At 35.3% G+C, this 16,419-nt stretch overlaps 1 protein-coding gene across 6 annotated transcripts in view; it reads left to right on the forward strand.

Moving 5' to 3' along the window:
* ANKRD10 (ankyrin repeat domain 10) overlaps positions 1-16,419 on the forward strand; it is a 38,215-nt gene that overhangs the window by 9,471 nt on the left and 12,325 nt on the right. For 5 of the 6 annotated variants that reach the window (XM_068425411.1, XM_068425412.1, XM_068425413.1 and 2 more), the window contains exon 3: positions 5,797-5,888. In XM_068425411.1, the coding sequence (XP_068281512.1) occupies positions 5,797-5,888 (92 nt within the window). Of the gene's footprint in view, positions 1-5,796; positions 5,889-7,237; positions 7,248-9,155; positions 9,205-10,629; positions 10,643-16,419 lie in introns of all 6 variants that reach the window. The other variant, XM_068425417.1, reaches the window with a different exon arrangement.

The following is a 16,419-nucleotide window of genomic DNA, read 5'->3' on the forward strand; positions in this document are numbered from 1 at the left end:
AGATCTGGGAATACTTGATATTTAAACTAGTAAAACTTCCCTTCCAAACTGACTCCTGGTCATTGGCTACAGACTAACCCATCACCTCTGGAAAAAGAAAAGGATAGCTTCTGAAAAGGAATCCACTCGAGTCTCAGTCTTAACGTAAATCTCCGGTACTCAGTAGAATTTGCATGCACGCTTTCTCATATCTTCCCTGAGGTATTGTATTGTAGCCCAGGCTGCCTGCCCTGAAGTTTAGGAAAACTTGAAAATGCATATTTCGGTGCTAGTGACAGTTGTCCAGGACATTTCTCAGGCAGCAGCGATGAAGGACAAATGCTGAAAACTGCTTGTCCTAACTGTACTTTGCTCCTCAAATAAGATGTATGAGTATATCCTGTGATGCCCAGCCCTCTTGTATAGCTGTATGTGCTGGCTAGAACCATCTGTCTCTCTTTATGATCAGTGGGCGGTTCTTCCCCCCCTGCCCCCAGGATCACCATAAAAATTTGCAGGAGAAAGCTAAAGTGCCAAGCAATGATCTGCCTGTTTCTACCCAGCAGTGGACTCAAGAGAAAGTCCTACTATTCATTTTTTTTCTTCAATGTGCAGTGCCTGCTAATAGTTCTTAATAATGTGACTCAAGACCTGCATTTGGCTACCTGCCTGCTCTAGTTCACTGTAACAGTGCAAACCAATTATACTGCTACTTTCCCGGAGATTTTTTTTTCCTGATGTTTTATCCTTGTCACAACGCAGATTGATTCTGTGCTGTTGTACATATTAACATCAGATAATCATGATTACTTTTTGATCTAAAAGCCTGTTACTTCATTTAATGTATTTCCCTCTAGCCTCAGCCTATTAAACATTTCTGTTGTATGTTGCCTGTGTTGATTGGCCAAAAAAAACAGTTTGGTGTGGTCTATCTGAAAGAGAACAGATAAGAAATACCGCGTCCTTACAGGTGATGCTAACTTACTTTTCATCCAGCCAGTTACAATCATATGGCAGGGATAACAGGTAGTAGATTTTAGGAGGGTTAGACTACCCACGCTAGCAAGAGCTGTAAATACACTGATATCCTTGGTGGGGAGGAAGAAAACATTAATTCCTTTGGTATGTTACAGTTTTGTATTTTTAAAAACAATTTGGACTAAATCCAGATAAAAATATTCCGTCAGTTCTCATCTGTACTCAAAAGTCAGAAGGAGAAACGATAATGAATTCAAAGCATTTTTAGCAATGAATGAGGAAAAAATACTCCATATTCTCCAGCTTCTACTTATTGGCTTCAGAAAGGGTAGGGTGCTGGGTCTAAGAAATCTGAGCAGCTTTTGGAAATGTGATCAGATGATACAACTTACAGTTCAGTCAGTTGAGTTAAGGAATGGAGTTAGTTTGTATTTCTTGTTAGGTAAAATAGTGCTTCTGTGTATTGGATAATCTATACTAGAAGTATTTTACAAGTGCTTGCACAGTGTTATGGTTTAACCCTGGTAGGCACTGAAGCACCACAGAGCCACTTGCTCATTTCCCCCTCAGTGGGTTGAGGGAGAGAATTGGAAGGGAAAAGTGAGAAAACTCACGAGTTGAGATAAAGAAGTTTAATAGGTAAAAAAGGAAACAAAAACAAGATAATGAAGTGATTAAAAAAAAAAAAAAACAAAACCACAATTGTTCACCACTAGCTGACTGATGCCCAGCCAGTCCCTCAAGCTGGGGGAGAATGGCAAACTCCATCCTCCCCCAGCTTTTCTTGCTGAGCATGGTGTCATATGCTATATTCCTCTGGTCAGTTTGGGTCAGTGGTCCCAGCTGTGTCACCTCCCAGCTTCTTGTGCACCCTCAGCCCACTCGTAGCTAAATCACTGGTGTATAACCAGCACTGCTTTGGTCACAAATCCAAAACCTAGCACCATGCCAGCTACTATGAAGAAGATTAACTTTGTCCAAGCCAAAGTCAATACACATAGCTGAAAGCTTTCAGTGTAAATGTGCATGGGGGCTTTTTGTTTTTTTTAAAAAAAAAATGACAGGTAAGTAGCTTTTTTTTTTTTTAATGAAAGGGGTGTAAAGATACCAGTGAGGGAAATTAACTGAATTGTATCCAGGGACTTGGAACTTGGAGAAAAAAATTAGAAATTTGCTCTAAGTTCAACTGAAAGATCCTAAAGCCAACAGAAATTCGGATCCCAAAAAGACAGAAAGTGGGGAAATTAGAGTAAAAAATGGCTTTAGACTGCTGAAAAAATAACCACATCTAAATAAAGGTCTGGGAATAAGCAGAGAATTTGGGAAAAATATTTAATTAGTAAAGGAGATGTCTTTTGAGGTGAAGCAGCATAGTGAGGGAATGCAAACTGATTAATCAAGCTGAGATGTACTGAGAAAATTTAAGCCAAAAAAGCAGAAGACTTTTCAGCCATATAAATAGAGAATAAGGAAGGAAACCAAATATTTACGCAGTAAAATGAAGTAGAAGTCAAAGGTAATCTAGTCATGACCCAAGGTAGAGAAGGCTGTGTTTGTCTTTGCAAAAGGATAGCCGTGCTCCTCCAAGGGAAAGGAGGAAGACGTTTGACAGCGGCAGTCAGTTGCAAAAAATAAATGTGCCTGTGATGCCTCATGACTCTCTTTGTCATATCTTCATGAGCACTGTACACAAAGTACTTAGTGTCCACAGAAGCAAACAAACTTGTGTTATCTTGAATGTTAAATTAATAAAACTTAAATGGTCTTTCTGCTCATTTATTTGCAATGTGACTTCTGGACTGTGAGACAAGTTTGGGCTGTTTGTGCAGTGTCACATCAAAAGGGTAAATAGGACCCTGAAAAGTTCTCCTCTAGATATGAAAAGCCAGTACAAGTTATTGATATAATCTCTTCTGTAATAGTATTCCAGGAAGGGAAACATCAAACTGAAGCACATGTGGGAACTGTGGACAATTAGAAGGATGATGAGGTATTATCAAGGATAATTAGGCATTTGTAGAGTCCCTCAAAATAAAACCACTTAGCTTGCTCTGCATAGCCAAAAAAGAGGTAGGGAATGTGTCTTACGTGTGAAAAGCAAGGTTAATGGTTGGACTTGATCTTAAAGGTCCTTTCCAACTGAAACGATTCTATGAAGATATGCTAACAATCTAGACACTGAACTGCTCTCAGAAGCTTCTTGGGAAAACCTGTGTTATATATTGCTTTTTCTGTTTGGTGCCATTCATTCCAGTTGTTGAATCAAACCAGAATTGTTCTGAGACTCAGAGTACTTTATTTTGCTCTGTATACTTGATTTTGGATGTACCGAAAAACAAGTAAAATTTAAAGCCATTTCTCAGTGGGAGGTTTTTTTTTTTCCCCCTTTCACTCTAGCTCATAACCGAGAGAGAATTTCTTCGTAGAGCTGGGAAGCTATTTTATGAACTATTTCAGTGCAAAAAGATTTGGTCCCATAGGAGAAGATAATTTTAGTCATCACTAATGTTAAGGTGCTGTAATTAAAACGAATGTTATAAGAATCTAAATCTGTATATTCCGTCATTCTCCAAGTCTTTTCTCAGTTCCTCAGCTTTAGAGAAGAGACGCGTGCTTTTCTGGGCCAGTGATTGAAAGAAGTTCTTTTCAAGACATATATCCTCTTCTGAGATACTAAACTTTTTCTGTTTTTTGGCGACAGGATTGTTAGTTGCTATAAGCCTAGCTTATTCTTGTAATGTAGTGGTGAGGAGTCCTTTTGCAAAGGTCTTTTTTCATCCTTCTAGCGTTTCCCCACAGCAATACTTCATAATTGAGTTAACTAGATCTTACTGTGGGCAACATGCTAGGTTTATGGGGCTAATAGAGATTTGTCATCCTTGTCATATGCATGGCTAGTTGAGCTAACTTTGTGTAAACTGAACTTTATATTGAATGATTATCTTTTAAGTTAGCATTGGGACTGTGAATACTAATGCTGAACAAAAGAGGCAGATCACTTCTTTTCTACACTTTTACCTCTAACAAAGGTGGGGGGAGAAGGAAACAATAACAAAATGATGAATCGAAGACAGTTTCCATGATAGGAAAACATATTACACTATGAAGAAAATCTTCCTGGATAAATTAGTGCCAAATGAATTTCCGTGTATGATAGTTAATAAAATTGTGTCCTATGTTGAATACCTCTGTCTTCCTGTAACTTCAAGAAAAATTATAAATAGGAGAAATTATATAAACTTCATTGGAAAGCAGTCTTCTATTCATCAGCTACCGACAGCCATTTTGGAAGAAGGGCTATATAGCTGTTTTCTAATCACTAAGGACTTCAAGGGGTTTTCTGCTCTTTTCTGTCTCCAAACTTTGTGTCAGCCTCAGCAATTTTCTTTAGTTTGTAAGAAGGTAAACTTTTGTCTGGTACCATTATTGTTCCCTGCTGGGGGTGCTAGGTAGTTCGCTGTTTGGCTGAATATATGTCTTAAGCACTGGTAAACTGGCTTACCCTCAGTGAATTTTTAACTTGTTATAAAAAATACTTCACCATAAAATGAAATTGGCAAGTAGAAAATTGAGAGTATATAACACAATCCAAAATTCATTTTCAAGTTATATTGACATGGTCTAAAAGATATGATTTAATTTCTCAGAAGCTTGACCAACCATTTAGAACACTTGTTACCTTGTATCTATCAAGATGGTAGTATGATCGTATTTTGAATATATTCACATTTCAAGTAGAGCTGAAGCATAAACAGTACTGTAGAGTTGGGTGTAAACACCATTGTGTATGAAGACTGACAAGTCAGTAAAGGTGCTGTGTTACTTTAATAGTATTGATATTTTAATAAAAGCAATGGGGAAGCAAAAATGAGGCACATACAGTTAGAACATTTTTAGTGTCAGCAAGTGAAGTCTGTCAAAAATTTGGAGAGAAAGATAGAGGATGCAGAAGAAAGGAAAAAAAACTTGCTATGCATTGAAAGTGTTGAGGAATGTGATAACTAAATCGTAACAAACCAGTAACTGAACATTTACTTGCTACTTCAAGGCCATGTTTCACTGCAGATTCTTCTCTGTTGTTCTTAATACTGGTGGTTAATTGCAAGTACTGAAATTCATCTGCAGCCAGTAGATCATGATGCATGGAGTTTACCTGCTGCTTGCTAGCTGCATTTGTAAAATTGCTGTAGATTCTCCCTGTTACCTGTGAAGATAATTTGTAGAGAGGAGTTGCCTGAAAAGCAATACACTACTCCCAGTATGTTTGAACATAATATGAAAAGATTAAATGATTGGCTGTGCTGGTTAACAATAGTGGAATGTAAATGGATAAAGATACAGTAGAGTTATGCATATATACTCCTCACCTGGTGAGGATTAATGGTGTAGTACAGTACTGCATAAGTGTATCAGCAAGACCTGAAAGCAATAGTCCCACAAACTTGGCCATGCTACTTCTAAATTCAAGAGGGCTTGCTCAGCCCAACATATTGGGAAACAAAAGTGCTAGAAAATAAAGTGTTAGAGTAACATGTTATGGTGGTATATGTTGCAGGGTTTTTTAACAAGTTTTGCTGAATATGACTCTGCTGATTGCCTAGTTATTGGATAAGGCTTATCTTGTGAGTTAGATGCCCTTAGTATTATTTCTTGCTAAATATCTAATGTATATGACAGCCCACTGTAAACTTTGAAATAATAATAAAGTTCCTGATGTATTTGTTAGCTAATAAATGCTGCTTTTATATATCTGCTTTCTTAATTGAAATGAGTAATGTAAAAAGAATATTTTAATTTTTAGAAAGATTATGCTTGACAAAATGTAGTTTGTCTTTACAGGATTATGTTGGTGAAACTCCTATTCATAAAGCAGCACGGTCTGGTAGTATGGATTCCATAAGTGCCCTTGTGGCTCATGGTGCGCAAATAGAGTAAGTGAGGTATTTTTTTTGTTGTTGATTGTTGTGTGTTTAGCTAACTAACTTAGACCAGTAAACGTAGATACTAATGTCAGAAACAAAAGTCAAAACAGCAGACACCTGTAAAAGACTGCTAGACATGTTCAACTGTAATGAAGCCCAAGATGTTTTGCATGTCTAGTAATTACATTTATTTTACTTAAGTGATACCAGTGTGCTACCTTAGTACTGCATTTATATCTGATATATTAAAATATTTATCACGCTTCTGTCAGATTACCCCAAATTGTACACTTTATCTAGCGTGTAGTTGTTTTTTACAACAAATCTACACCTTGCACTGGTGAATAAATATAGAAAACAATGCAAAAGCAACATGATGTGAAAAATAGCATCTCTCACACTCTTCACAGTTAGTTTAATACTGTTTGTTAGTATATTGTGTATTTGCCCTGTTAACTTTTTTCTTTAAAGGTTTGTGTACTGCAAAAACATTCAGAAAATCTCACAAACTTTTGCAACTTACAGCATGGACAAAATGGATGCAGTTTTCACCTAGAAATGTTGAGTATAAGCTCTATGGCTTATGATAATGTAAATACTTTAGCAATTTGTTTTAATTAGAACTAGCCTTATTATCTTAAATGGTAACTAGTTACTGTATTTTAACCTGCAATATGAAACTTTTTAAGTTGTAAGTGAAGTAAGAATCATGTAGTTAATTTCTTGTTTTACCCTTTGGTTTCCATCTTACGGTTTTTGTAATGTTGCCCTGATAAATCTACCATAAAATTTAACTCTTTCAATGGTATAATAGAGTATTCAGGAAATATAGTACCTTTTAAGTTAATAGTAATGAACAAATTGCTTTATATGAAGAGATTGCCTCATAGAAAAATGACACTGAAATAACTTACACAGCTGTCTTGGTCAGTTCATTAAATCAGTCTTAAATTTGTAAATTACCATTTTGCACTCACTTTCAGCTATCTTAAGGTAAACTTGGATTTAAATTTACTGTGGAATTGAGCAAACCTTAATTATCATCATCAATTAGTATGTAATCTTGTGCTTTTTTACAAAGTACCCAATCAAAAGAGAAGTTGTAGAACTGCATAAACAATGTGAAATGAGTGAGTTAAGAGTCTGATGTAAAGAAGAGGACGTGTTACATCCATAGGACTTTCAAAATAAGTAGCTGAGTAACTGAGGTTGGAGATGTGGCTACAACTTTTAACTTAGAGAACTAAAATTTTGCTTTTTAAACATCATATTTGCAAGCCATAGGCACAACATTTTGGTAAAACTTGGAGAAATATATCTGCCTTTGACCAAAGCTATTCGCAGCAGAAGTAGCGTAGGTTTATAGCAGTTTTAGTGAAGAGGAAATAATTTGAATTCTCAGTTTTCTAACTTTGAATTCCATCTGTGTTTCAGTAGGATAGACTTGTCACAAGTTCTGTAGGTAATTAAATATCAGATCCTGTCCAGGAAATGGTAAAATCAGGGATGCAAATGCAATAGGCTGGTGGAGCAACCCATGTTTAGTCAGTTAGAGGATCAGGACTTGGCCCTGTCATCTGAGAGAGCTAGCTATTGACTGATTGGTGTGAGGACTTTTTTCCATAGAATCTCGTTTCCAGGCTCAGTATGTTAAATTAGGCCAAATCCATGTATATGCTTTTGACATTGATTGATTTTGGGTTATCTGGGTCTGAAAACTGGCCCCATATCTTTGATTATGTTAATTTCCTCATTTTTGTAACATCTTGAAAATGTAGGTGCTCTGAAAGTTTTGACTCCTTTATTTCATGGCTTCAATTAGAAGAAAAGGGAGAGGGATTTTATCCATATATTTGAGTTCTAATTTGTATGTATTAACTGAAATGATAATTGACTATATAGGACCAAGAAAATAATTTCATCAAATACAGAACTAAGCACTAACTAAAACTGAAGTGCTGATCTGTACTTACAGTGAATATGGCCTTTTTTTATGGGGATTAGATCTTCTAGTCCAATTTTTTCTTCCTGCAGTTACAGATGAAAATCTAGTTACGTGAAGATGCAGAGAATATAATATCCCTTGTGACTGCAGATAGTCAAATACACTGCTTATACCTGATATTTATAGCGTACATCAAGTATTGCACCATCCCTAGTTTTTTATAGAAAGTAGAACAGGGATGTTGATTTCATTATTACACGAACACTAGTGATCAGTAGTGTAATATTGCAAGAAATTATTTTTTATTAGTGATTATTGAAATACTGCTGTTAAAATGAAGTAACTTCAACTAGTGTAATCTTTGATATCAATGTTTACCATATTTCTGCTTTATTCACTCCTTTGGTTATCTTGAAAGCCAAAGAATATTGACAATAGTCCAGTAAGGATAAAAGTAAGAATTTTAGTTTGAATAAAATTGCCTCACTTGAATTGTTCTAGCTTACTTTATTTCAGGCTTGTTAGTGTGTTGCTTTTACGGAGAAACACAGTTTGTTGCGGTCTCTAAATTTCATGAAGTTGTTGCATTGTTTTCCTAATTGATGACAGAGAATTTGGGTCTCTATTCCTGTGTAAATTTTTAATAATATTTTTAAAATAATAATTGTACCCTAGTGAAAATATTTTGATTTTTTTTTGTGGTATTTACCTTCTCATTTTAGCTGAAGCATATTCTGTGCACAGTATGTCCTACAGCCATAAAAATGGTTGCTCCACTAACTATGGTATTCATGGACCTTTGAAGAGGGGGAAGCAGGTGGTCACAATGTCCTCATATGAGTGAAAAGGTTTGCTGTGTAACTGACTTTTTAATGTGGATAGTACCTTTTAAAGTATCCATAATAACTGCTGGGTTTTCACTAAGAAGCATAATTATGCAATTTATGTATGGTTAATTGTGTATTATTTATCATGGTGACAAACAAGTGTCCACAGCTCTTTATGGAGGAAGAGCCTTCTTGGTGCCATGTTTTGTTTTCTCTTTTACAATATTTTTTTTGAAATGCTGAGTCTTAATATAGTTACATAGATTGCATCACACATATCTATCTATCTATATATATATAAAAAAAATTCAGCTATAAACACAGGACACTTGATTAAAAAAATAAGCAGATGCAGCTGTTAATGATACTGATTTGAACTTCTGGTTTCATGTCCATTTTCATGCAGTTCACTTGTGCATTGTGTCCACTTATTTCTGAATAAAAATTATTCTGCAACTGTCATTTAACAGTTGTATATTCTGTAGTGACTTGATTTAGAGCTAGGAGAGAAGTTTGAAACACTGTTATCCTGGGATAAAGAGAGGTGTAACTTGTGGGATGGGATGTGGCTTGGTATGCATCTATCCAATTTAACACAAGTACTCGCTTGCTTCTGAGTTTTGTTGGTCAAGATGCTTGAATAGTAGCATAGGAAAGCTTTTTATTTGCCTGCCAGAAATCTTAAGGATTTCAGAAAAACTGGTTTGTATACCATGATGGGATGCTATAAGACCCCAAAGAGATACTTTCCTTGCTGATTTCTTATGGTCTGGTCTCCAAGTTTGAGGAGAATAACTGGCATGCTGGGATAAATATACCACCAGTACATCTGTTTCTACCAGATGACAGATTCATATCATGATGTTGATCTAGTTTAGGCAGACACTTCAGCCACTTTCTCATTAAAGCTGTCTTGCATTCATTTGAATGTGTAAATTCACTCCTATAATGCCAGAAATGTCCTATCTCTGGTATTTAGTTTTTCAGCAAAAACTTCATTCTCATTCTTTGGCAGTGGCTTAATTTTAATTCTTCTTTGCAGATTCATGTGTCATAAACTGCATTGTGTTGTTTTTTAAAAAAGCATCATTAATTTCTTTTTTCTTCACAACTGCTCTCCATCTTTCATAACAGAGATCTATCCAATGTGTTTTTTTTTTTTTTTTTTTTAATGCTGCTGGATTAGCCCTTTGTGAAATTCTTGTAATACGTTTCTGTTTGAAGGCTGTTTCACACTTTGATTATGACCACTCCTATGATATCTCAGCTTTGGTTTTCTCATTTGTACTTTTGAGATGTCTTGACTTTCTGAAATTCAGTCACCTTTAGTGAAGAGACGAAGAGGAGTGATGTGTAGATTTCATGATGATAACGCAGAAATCAGCCATCCCTTTGTGACATAAACCTTCAGTTCCTTTTCAGTCTGGAGGGAGAGCTTACATGGCCTGTTCTCTTGAAGGGTCTCAGGGTTCAGAGATCTCCTCCATTAGTTTCTGGATTTCTTCCTGATGTCTTAAAATCTTAGCAGATACTTGTAGTTTTTTAACATTTGCTTGATTTTGTAACCTAGCTAACTTAACTACCAAACTTTTAATATTGAACTGCAGTCCATTTCTGGTGTTAACATACCTGTGAAGTGCCATTACTATGTCATCTTTTTACTTCAGAAGCTGTACTGCTACACTGATTCAATGTAGAAGAATCAACATCCTATTTTCTTATGGTCATTAACCTCATCTTGAGAATAATTCTTCAGGTTCTTACTGATTATTTGTTTAGGAATAGGGTTTGGGTGCTTTTTCAACAGAGTGGTTCTTATCTGTTAATTAGTATATTAATATTTATATAATGTGATACTTTTCAAACTCAGACCACTTCATACACGATTCTTTTTGCAAACCTGATTGTCTGCTCTCCAGATAGCAGTTTAACTGCTGGATTAATTACTGTTGTTGCATTATTAGCCAGTGCAGTATAGTTGAAAAAAATGTGTCTGTTCTTGTTTAATCGTGTATAACAAGCATTTTAAGGGCTGTCACTGAAGTCACCTTGTAATGACCATTCTGCAGTATGGAGGCTACAGGTGTTGGAATTCATTCTTCCTTTCCCACCTTATATTCTTATGGAAAGGCAAAGTCAAAGTGGTTTGTACATTTCAGTGGTGAAACTAATTCTCCTGCAAAATAATTACAAATAAAGCTTGCTAATTTCTTCCATGTTTGGTTTCATGCTTGATTGGCATAGTTGTAGAAGAACTTAACGTGATTTGTAGGAGGTTGTGACCATGAAGTAAAGCAGTAATTTGGATTTAGTCTCAAGGAAAGATTTAGTAATACTGAAGTAGAACATATATGCATGGATAACTGATAAATCAAAAAGTGGAAGAGAGGGGCTCGATTGTACAGTAAACCAGGATGGAAAAGGGTAGTTTTCACAGTTACAGTGGTTCTGAATAATTGCAGGAAGCTGAGGCAAACTCTTAACCACTGAGTTCCTGTTCAGTTTGAGTGGATTATTCTTAGTGGGAGTGGAATAACAACAGTAGTTACTGACATCAGTTCAGAAATAGAGAAGAATGTGAGAGGTTGTACTTTTTATGAATAAAGTTAAGTCCTTCATTAAAGCAATGATATTTTGTGACCTTTCTGGAACATAAAGGAAGTTCACAGGATATGGGTCAGCTTGATAGGGCAGCATATTCATTAGTGACGAGCCTTTGTGATTTGTAGCACTGGTTTCTTGGCTTTTCTTCAGTCCAAAAGAGCTGGATAAAGAACATTGAAGTGTTACCAAGAGTTCTAAATGAGGATAGCTCAGCTTTCTGACAGGAATGTTAGGGTTTTTTGTTGGGAGTGATCTGCCTTCACGTGCTAATGTTCACTGTGCAGCTTCCCTTCAGATAGGTTATTTTTTTTTCTGTAAGATAAGCTGTTACAGGCAAGATAAGGTATTACTGGCAACAGAAACCTGGGTGCCATTAAGTCAGGTGAAGAAACCAAAGTGTTGTGAAGTGGAACTTGGCCAGAGCACAAGTTAGATACAGTGGAAGAAACAAGGGTGCGGTATATTCCTGAATACAATAGTCTGATTAGTGTGATGGTTAGTCCAGACATTGATGGTGGTGATGATCTGTACAGGTGCTGTGCTTGATCTGCTGATGCTTTTTGCCTGGATATGTGATGAGAGAATTAATTGTGACATGTTTGCTTTAACTTCTGTTGTGTTGATCTGTATTTCATTTGCTATTCTAGTTTCTGTCTTTTCAGTAGAGTTGGTTATAGTTCAGCTAGTACCTGTGAACCTGGACAAAAAACATTAGGCAGCTGTGGCATGGCCCAGAACATGTTCAGGTTGATCAGAAAAGTTTTCTAATGTGTGTCGTGTGCTACAGATTGCAAGATATATCTCATTGCATGGAGGCTTAACAAACCCTGGAAGAGCTTTGGCACCTGTAACTTAGGGAAAATGTTACTCTTCTATTTCCTTCTTTGTGTTTTGCTTGATATTGCTCATACATGGTAGATAAATTTTCTTTTAAATCAAGGAAAATCTAAGTTGAAAAAAAAACTTTTGTGAAGCTCATTTAAAGTGGTTTTATGCACTTCAGTGATTTCTGAATCCAAAAGATCTTCTGTCTGCTTGAGTTAAGACCATCAAGTAATTTTTATCACAAAAAATAAAAGTTTGTGTAGTTTGATAGTCTCCCTCTCCCTGCCTATTATGGGAAAATAATGAATCCATCTCATACCTTTAGTCCTTTCATTCTTGATTTTTTTTTTCCCTCCTTTTGGCACAAAAATACTTCAAAATTCAGTTACCTCTTTTCTTTAGTTTTATTCCCAAGCTCTTATTGTCCATGCTTTTGGTACTAAATCTCTTGAACTTTCTTCCATGCTTAGCATATTTGAGAGAAGCTTGCTTCCTTAATTTTTCTAATTCTAGGCTATCATTAGTTTTCAGTTGGTATGTTGAGGAGAAATAATGTGATTTTATTTGCTACTAGAGGCATTTTGGCAGAATCTGCATTGCAAGGCTGTTCGTCTTTACAAGTCAGAGTTTGCACTGAACCTTTCCTTAGTAGTCCTCCATAGTGCTTTCCTCATTGTCAGCAACTTTATTTGCAATACCTGGTCTGTTTCTAGAAACATGATAGCAACAGCAATGACAGTTCTCATTTTCATAAAGTTGGCTGGCTAAGTAACTCTTACATTGTCTTCGGACTTAAAGTGGCTGCAGTACTAAAAAGGCGCTTATTTGGAATTCATTTTTGCTAGTCGTCTAGGAAATATTTATTTCCATTTTAATAGGAAAGGTCTTTTCTGTTATGCTGTGTTGCAATCTGACTGTTTTAAGAGTTACGATAGTCTTTCATACCTTCCCTTTGTGAGTTGTGTTTAGGAATCACTTCTTACATAATCCGGTATGAATTTTAGTGTTGTTGATTGCTGATAACAGGCAAAGTCAGATAGGCCTGTGTTGTTCGGGAAAAAGTTTACTTGGAAATGTGAATAATTTTTACAAGAGATATTGAAGATTGAAGTCTGCTGTTTGAGGTCTTTCTTAAAGCATATACATTAGAATACAGATAACGGCAATAAATCACGGCCTGATGGTGATGCTTGTAGTAATTCTAATGTTTTCCTACCATGGTTAATGAATTCTTTCTTCTGCCAGCATTTTAAAAGCCTAAAATAATTTCACCTGCCACGTGTTCTATTGTGAAATAAAAACTTGGCACCAACTTGCGCTTTTGTAGATGCCCAGTATGTAATTCTAGCATGACTTTTTATAGCTGTCCCCAGCAGTGACACGAATCTGTTTAGTTAAGAATATTTTTCTCTTGGTATCTGAAAAAAAAAAGTTTGAAACTATTTCACAACTTTTGTATTTGGACACCAAAGGGTTAAAACACTTCAAGTTTAGTATTTTAAGATCATTTTGCTTCAGAAATTTTAGACTAGTATACTGATGTTTATGTAGGAAACGTTTTTTTCTCACTGTGGGCGTTTTAGTGTTCTGATCTTTTTTTCTCTTTCTTCTTTTGTTTTAATCCTTGTATCTGCTAATTTTTGTATAGGAATAGTTACTAATTCTTTTGAGATACAGCCTACTAAATTTAAAGTAATTGAAGCCATGAGTTGACCGGTAACTTTAATCCATTCTGTATAAATTTCAGTGAAGAATTGACAAATTGGTTTCAGGATGGAAGTAATAATGCTTTAAAGGCATAAAAGGCTTAGTATCTTGTTGTTAAGGTGGTCACATGATAATGGCTTACATATTGAATAATGTGCTACAGCACTTTATGTATGTTAATGTAACTTTTAATCTTAATGTTGCCTGCAAATATGTGATCCCTTATGATATAAGTTTCCTGTTTATGCACCATTGCCCGTTTAAATCAAACAGAAGATTCTGAAACTGTAAAAACTACACATGTCAATGTTTTACAGCTACGTAATTCGAATTGACTTGATTTTTTCAAGTAATCCTAGAAAGGGGGAGCATTCCATATAGAAACTGCTGAAACTGCCACAGGTGCTTCTCCGAAAACCTTACAGTTGTGGCATTGAATGTTCAGTATCGCTTCCTTTCTGCACACAAGGCATACTGTTGAGGTATTTGTTGCGGTGATTGGTTTTAATGCTAATCTAGGAATTCAGATATAGAATCTATAGATTTGCATGCTTTGCTTACCCTAATTTACAATTATCTACATTTTTATTTGTAAACTAACAATAGATGAGATCAGTATTTTTTAACAGATATTACATTGATATACGAAAACTGTGGTTTATTTTCTTAGATTGTCGCATGGCATTAACAAAAACACAGTAAGCTGTAGGTGATGTAATCACTATTTAAAATTAAACATTTAGGGGATTTTTTTTACATATGTGAATGTCTTTTTCAAAAAGATTTAATGTTGACTTTTTGTAGCAAACATTTCTTTTTCAAGGTATGTGACATTATAAGTGGAAGACAGTGCATTTCAAATGTATTTCTATGTTAAAGACACATAGAAATGTACTTGCTTTTTTCCTCCAGTAAGTATAAAAATATGAAGAATTGAAACAACTTAGAATCAAGTTCTTTCCAAGTAAATTCAGTGTAACTTACAATTTAATGCGAGAAGCACAAGTCTTCATCTTCTCTTCCTACAGATCCTTCTAAGAGTAAATTTTGTACGTTATCTTGAAGTATATCTTTCTTGCACAAAGGTAGTTATATTTAAACAATTCTAAGTTTTGTGTTGTTACTTTCTATAACTTAAAGTGGAAGTGTCTTGCATATTTTTTGAGAGCTTGCCTCAGATGTTTTTCCTTCCTTTAGTGAACTTGTCAAAACAAATTGTAGTTACATTGAAATAATAAAAACATCCTGCTACACTAAAGCAAAACTGGAAGTTAATGTCATGTTTCTGTTCACCAATCCTGTTTGGTCAGGTAAAATATTTCTCTTGTTTTTGAACAACAATTGAATTACACTCACAGCCAACATTTTTAAAAGCATTTCAGAAGAAGGAAATATCTAAAGATATGCTTAATCAGTGTCCTCTTTATAGCTGCTTTAATTTGATACCAAGACTCTCAGATGAACTGGGCCTTTAAAATGAGAGCTCTGATTATGTCAACTGAAGGGACAAGAACAGATTTCAAAAAAAAAAAAGTCCTCTTCATGCCAAGATTAGTCAGTTTTGAAGACTGCCTGTGGATATCACTTGGTTGAAGAAGAAAAAGGGGTTAGAAGATTGTTGTTTTAAGCACTGTAGAAGGTGTGTGAATAAATGTATATACGAAAGTCAGAGCTTTAACTCTTAATATAACAGTGCATGTCTTGAGTTTATTTATAAAACACCTGTCACTACAGAATAATTCAAGTGTTAAGTGGAATCTATCAAGGAACTTCAAGATCACCTACTTCTATTCATCCATATCCAGACTTCCCTCAAATTTTCTCATGGATTTTTTTTCTATTTAGAATAACTTTATAATATGAAAATGTATCTTTCCAATTACATTGGTCTTTATTCTTTTGCTTTGGGGTTAGCATCTCATACTTCTGCACTTTGAGGAAAACAATATGTCTTTATCATTCCCAGCTCCTGGATTTTAGTCTACAAGAAGGCTGAGGGTAAATAATATCACGCTTCTGATTCCAGTTTGTTTGTAGTAGTAAGAATTACATGGAAATAATGAATAAACTATAAAGCAAAAAAAAATACAGCCAAGTGAAAGAATCTTAACAAGACTCATTCATTTTTCAAATACTTGAATGCTGGAAATGACACCAGGTATGTGTTTTCTAAGTGTAGAGTGAATTGACTTTATGACCGCTTACCAAAACTGCATTTAGTCCTGGGTACGGTTAAGTAAGGAATTTTTCTCCTATTTGTCAGTTCAAGCCTTCCTGTATGTTCCTGTCTGGAGTAGGTGCCAGAAAGGGAATTACATTTTCAGAGCGAGCTTTAGTTTTCAGTGTCCTTTCTTCAGTTTTTCCACCTGTTCCTGTAGCTGGACTGTCCTCCTTCAGACATGTCTGTTTATTTTTGGGGGTTTTTTTTACTGGAGAGAGAGGGAATTAAGTTTTTGGAGCACAGCTGTCTGTTTTGACAGTAACTAGGACAACATTCAGAAAATACTGCACCAAGTCAATGAATACTATTTAATAAAAGACTGACTAATCATAAAATGCATGTAACTTTTCAAGGCTTAGCCTGACTTTGTTTTCTTTAATATGACTTTCTGTAATATGACTTTATTCCATC

Source organism: Nyctibius grandis, chromosome 2 (assembly GCF_013368605.1).
Source record: "Nyctibius grandis isolate bNycGra1 chromosome 2, bNycGra1.pri, whole genome shotgun sequence".
NCBI classification, from domain to species: domain Eukaryota; kingdom Metazoa; phylum Chordata; class Aves; order Nyctibiiformes; family Nyctibiidae; genus Nyctibius; species Nyctibius grandis.